This window comes from Pavona decussata, unplaced genomic scaffold, assembly GCF_977016875.1.
Source record: "Pavona decussata unplaced genomic scaffold, jaPavDecu1.1 SCAFFOLD_202, whole genome shotgun sequence".
NCBI classification, from domain to species: domain Eukaryota; kingdom Metazoa; phylum Cnidaria; class Anthozoa; order Scleractinia; family Agariciidae; genus Pavona; species Pavona decussata.
This window is the reverse complement of record NW_028145610.1, coordinates 935,001-940,000: the sequence shown is the minus strand read 5'-3', so window position 1 is coordinate 940,000 and position 5,000 is coordinate 935,001. Positions and strand designations below refer to the sequence as shown.

The following is a 5,000-nucleotide window of genomic DNA, read 5'->3' as shown; positions in this document are numbered from 1 at the left end:
CAGGCATTATTAACACGGCCAGCCGGAATCGAGAAGTATAATCTTGCAAGCGAGTTTAAAAAAGGATAAATACCATTTTGTTACGAAGAATTAAAATAATACACAGAAAAAAATACGAAGGGGTGTCTGATGATGAGTAGAAAGTAATCGACTAATATGCATATCACTGGAATAAAATGGCAAACGATTAGAGATAAGCTGACCTAGCGTGCTCAATATTTGTAAATCCTTAAGCCTGGTAAGAAAGCGATAGTAAACAACTCACTCATGACGCTGATTAATTATAATGTTCATTTCACTTTTTAGCGAGAAACGCGTTTAGAGTTATTAACTAACCCTTTCATTAATGTGCGTGCGTCATGCTGTACTTTGATGTACATTAAATGTACAAAGGTTACGTATGAAAGTTGTAGATTGAAGTTCGTAACAGCTGAGAGAAGCATTTTTCAGCTGGAAACGTGAAGACAAATCAAACACAAAAAGAGAAATATAATTTCCTGTGAATACGATATTTTACTAACCGATCCAGCACTCCATCCTTGCACACGGTGAGGTTTTCACAACGTCAGGCGGGTCCACTCCAATGTTCAAACACAAAACAAGAGCAACGCTCACTGTTTTCATCTACAATTCAACAAAAATCGGCAAATTTGAAAACCAAAGAACATAAGAACGTATTCGCTATATTTCACACGGGCTGAAACGTCGCTCAAGGACTCACTCTCTCTTTCATTCGCCATGTCTGCGCCAAAGGTTTGGATCCTTCGATCAACTCCTTGTGGCGTTTCTTCATGAAACACAGCGGCAGTTGCCAGTCTACTATCTCGCCTTCGTCCTCATCGCTGAATAAATCGTCGTGTTCGACCTCGTCAGCTAACATCTTGGAAGCCTTTCTTTACTCACACATAGGATTCAAGGCCCCAAAACATTTAAAACATCCATTTTGAACGGCTTCTTTTATCGTAAATTCGACCAGATCATGAAGTGAAACACAACAACGTGTTCGCCGGTACCGTGACCACCGTCTCCAGTTATACTCGACTGCGCATGCTTGTGTTTATGTTTACATCGTTGAAGAACCGCGGGCCCCGTTCGTCTTTTCAGACTTTGACCTTGCGTGATTTTAATTTTGTCCAATGGATTTCTTAATTTCCATTTATAATCTTCTTTTTATTTTTACGGCAGACATCACATGTGCCACTCGACTGGAAAGTGTGGAAATCACGAGAAGTTTCTGTTGTGCAATTTTCATTCCATGTCATTGATTACCATATAGGATATTTTTAGTTTGTTTTGCGAATTTGTCATGATCTGTTGGGAAAAGATCTTGAAATGGGGAAAGTGTTTTACAGAATAATTTTCTCCACTCCCATGCTCGCAGTCGAGTTTTCAATCTCGTCATCTCCTATCAAAGGCCTTGTTTTTCATGAATTAAGTTTTCGGTTATTACGGAGTATTGTAAAATTAAAAGCTACCGGGCGCCATATACTCCTTGCTAAAATTTTGGGACAATCCCAATTGCAAGTTTGCGGAGACCAGTTAGTTTCGGATGTGCACTACTTGCTCCCTGATCGAACTAATTCTCGACTGAAAATTTGTGTATCCTTTCACAGTCCAACTAAAAACTAAAATTATTTTATGCAAACCTATGTTTGTGAGAGTATGGGATTGTGAATTAAGGCCAAACTAAGCCTGATATATAATCATTTGAGAACCCGCAAACCCACCAACTAGTCAAGGCCAAAGGCCCTTTTAAAGAAAATTTGATTGGACTACTAGAAACAATTCATTACCTGGGAAAAAAGGTCCGGAAAATTCTCACACTGAATATTCAGCAATATGGTATTCATGCAGTTCCTGTGCAGTACTCAACGACAACTGAATAGAAAAAATTCATACCCATGATACAAAAATTAGAATTCACAAACAGTTTCAAAAATAACTCGGATCATACGTGACCAGTGAAAAAGACCACACGTTGTGGGAAACGGAAATAAGCAATAGCAGGACCGTTCTTAGCGTGCGAAATAGAGACTCCTCGGCTCGAAACCGCAAGAAATTTTTTTTTAAAATTGCGCGCGACGAGGGTGTTCAGGGTGTTTTGAAAGACCATTCGCTACCTGTTCTCTTATACACTCTGCTTTTTTTATAAGAACCTTTTTTATAAGAACGTCAAGGCTGAGATTAACAAAATTTTAAGAACGTATTAAGAACATTCCTCAGGCTGCGAGTCGATTGAGAACGTTTTTATTTTGCTGATCTGTATATAAAATCAAGGTAACAAGTGTAAATTGACCAAAATAATTAAGGGAATGTTTTGTATAACATTAACAATGGTGACACGCATCTCGGTTTGTCATAATCAGCATTTCTTGGAGTACCATATCTCAGCAGGCAATGCACTTTGATAGGTTTTCTGCATTGACTTACTGAAATACATGTAGTGTATACCATGTAATTTAAGAACATCTTAAGAACGTTTTCAGCCTCAAATCGCAAAAAAAATATAAGAACATTCAGCCTCAGCTCCAAAATTAGACGTTCTTATGAAAAAAACAGAGTGTATATATGTTACGTACTGTTACTGTTCAAACACGGCGATCCTTCAGAAAAAGTTAACAAGGAAAAATACGTTGAACTGACCTGTCACCACGCGTCAGCCAAAAGATGATATGCTGACTCAGTTGATTAGAGGTGTCTAGCTAGCGGTAGAAAGACAATCAGGAGTTTTAGGATCTGCTCAATCTAAATATAACAATTATCAGTACAGGCGACGAATGAGCACGCAATATTCTGAATATAGAAATCATGTGGGGAGTGTACTGATCGCGGGGTGGGTCACACAGGTGACAACTGATAATCTTATGGCTCAGGAAAAAAGAACTGAATCATAGGTTAAAAATAACTCAAACATAGTAGAAAACATGACGCATTTTATTCCTAAATCGTGTTTCTACTTTTTCCAATACAACTGTAGCCTGCAAACGCAGAAGTATTTCCGGCTGTCGCTTTTCTCCGCCGAGAAGCGACAGCCGGAAATATGTCTGCGTTCGCAGGCCAGGGCCCAGTTTTTCAACGCCCGATTAAGCTAATCCTGGGTTAACGTGAACTTTGAATCCAGTTTATTTACTAACTCATACGAAATCTTCCAAAAGATTTTCGTCCCTCAGTTTTGCCTTAAACTTTTCTTTACCATTAGCGTAAAATTAGCCTTTAAAAACATTCTTAACGAGCGAGATGAAAACCTCGGTTAACTATTAATCGTGGATTAGCGTTAATCGGCTTTCGAACAACCCAGCCCTGAGGTTTCATGATTTTCACTACACTGTACTAAGTTTGCAATCATTAGGACAGTCATTGCAACGACGTGATGAACTTAGATTCTGCACACACTTGATGACTGCATTTGCATTACTTGAATTCGGTACAGTAAAATTTACTCAATTTAGGAAACAAAAAACCGCGTTATACGTGTCGAGAACCCACCCAAGTCACGAGCAGAGCTGCGTGCAAAAGCAAGCGTCCTTGTCGCGAAACTACGCCCCATCAAACAATATTATTTTGTGCCTGCTCAGGTCTGGGTGTACCATCTTTTTCAAGCGTACTTGTTCCGATTCTGCTATAAAGCAGGAGTAAACTTTGATCAATAATGTCGGACCACTTTGCTAGCACAGCCTCTCGTGAAAGCTAGGCTCTACTAATGCACAAGAATGAGAAAGTGATGCCGGACAGTCAAGATAGGTCACCATTGATCACTATTGGCCACTATAGCTCACCATCGACCAATATGAATCTCCATAGGCTAATATTGGCCCATATTGGTCACCATGGGCCAATATTGGCTAACACAGGTCACCATAGCCCAACATTGGCCAATGTGGGTAAACATGTACCAACACTGGTCAAAATGGGTCACCATAGGCTGATACTGGCCAATATGGGCCACCATGGACAACAATTGGCCAACATAGGTCACCATGGACCAACATTGGCCAATGTGGGTAACCATGTACCAACACTGGCCAAAATGGGTCACCATAGGCTGATACTGGCCAATATGGGCCACCATGGACAACAATTGGCCAACATAGGTCACCGTGGACAAATATTGGTCTATATGGTTAGCCATGTACCAACATTGGCCAAAATGGGTCACCATGGGTCAATACCGGCCAACACAGGCCACCAAGGACCAATTTTGAGCAATATGGCTAACCATGGATCAATATTGGCCAACATGGCTTAGCAAGGACCAATATGGGGCACCATGGGCCAATATTTATGGGTAACATAGGTCACTATCGGTCAATATGGTTCGTCGTACACTGAAGTTCGATATAAAGTCAGTTTTCATGAGCGAATTTTAATCTAATCTATGATTGTCTCTTTTCTTCAGCCGTCTGCTCTCGCCTCCTGACCTTTGCAGGGTGCTTTGACACATGCGAGTGGTCTTCTGTACATGAACTCCGCACGTTTCAAACTTTCAGCATATCAAAACATGTGTACCCTTTGACAATGCGAGAATTTTGATTTCGAAGCTGTAGACACTGTTTGGGGATTAAAAACTTCTGTCACGAAAACGCTTTATACAAAGGAGAACCTTGTTACATTGACTTAATAACCGATGTTGCAGCGACGTTTCTTTCTTGTGAATAACGAAGATCTGTCGAACAACAACGGAACCACACGAAAGCTCACAGAAGGAACCACAAGAAGTGTAAGACATATATACGACCTGCCACGAGATGTCTTCCGTGGTACGGTTTATGACGAGAAGCGAACGCGGAGTACTTTAACGCCTGTTTTGCAGAGGTTGTACGGTTTGTTATATTTTACAGTACAAGGTGATTCTCATTTCAATTTTGACCAGTGCTTTCGTGTTTTTTTGTGTGTTGTTTAATTTATCACCATTTATCAGTGCTCCTGAAGTAAAATGCTTGCAAATTCAATATTTGATACCGTTTTAGAGAGTAAAATTTTATTACTATAGATTTATACAT

The 5,000-nt window shown here is 40.1% G+C and overlaps 1 protein-coding gene across 2 annotated transcripts in view; it reads right to left on the bottom strand.

The window, feature by feature from the left end:
* The window catches only part of LOC146461011 (regulatory-associated protein of mTOR-like), a 51,447-nt gene extending 49,582 nt beyond the window's left edge, over window positions 1–1,865 (bottom strand). The window contains exons 1-2 of one of the 2 annotated variants that reach the window (XM_085087443.1): window positions 1,794–1,865; window positions 522–624 (exon numbers count right to left, since the gene is read on the bottom strand). In XM_085087443.1, the coding sequence (XP_084943569.1) occupies window positions 522–624; window positions 1,794–1,850 (160 nt within the window). In that variant the 5' untranslated portion in view covers window positions 1,851–1,865. Of the gene's footprint in view, window positions 1–521; window positions 625–721; window positions 1,065–1,793 lie in introns of those variants that run through there. The other variant, XM_085087442.1, reaches the window with a different exon arrangement.
* Between the last annotated feature and the right edge of the window lie 3,135 nt (window positions 1,866–5,000).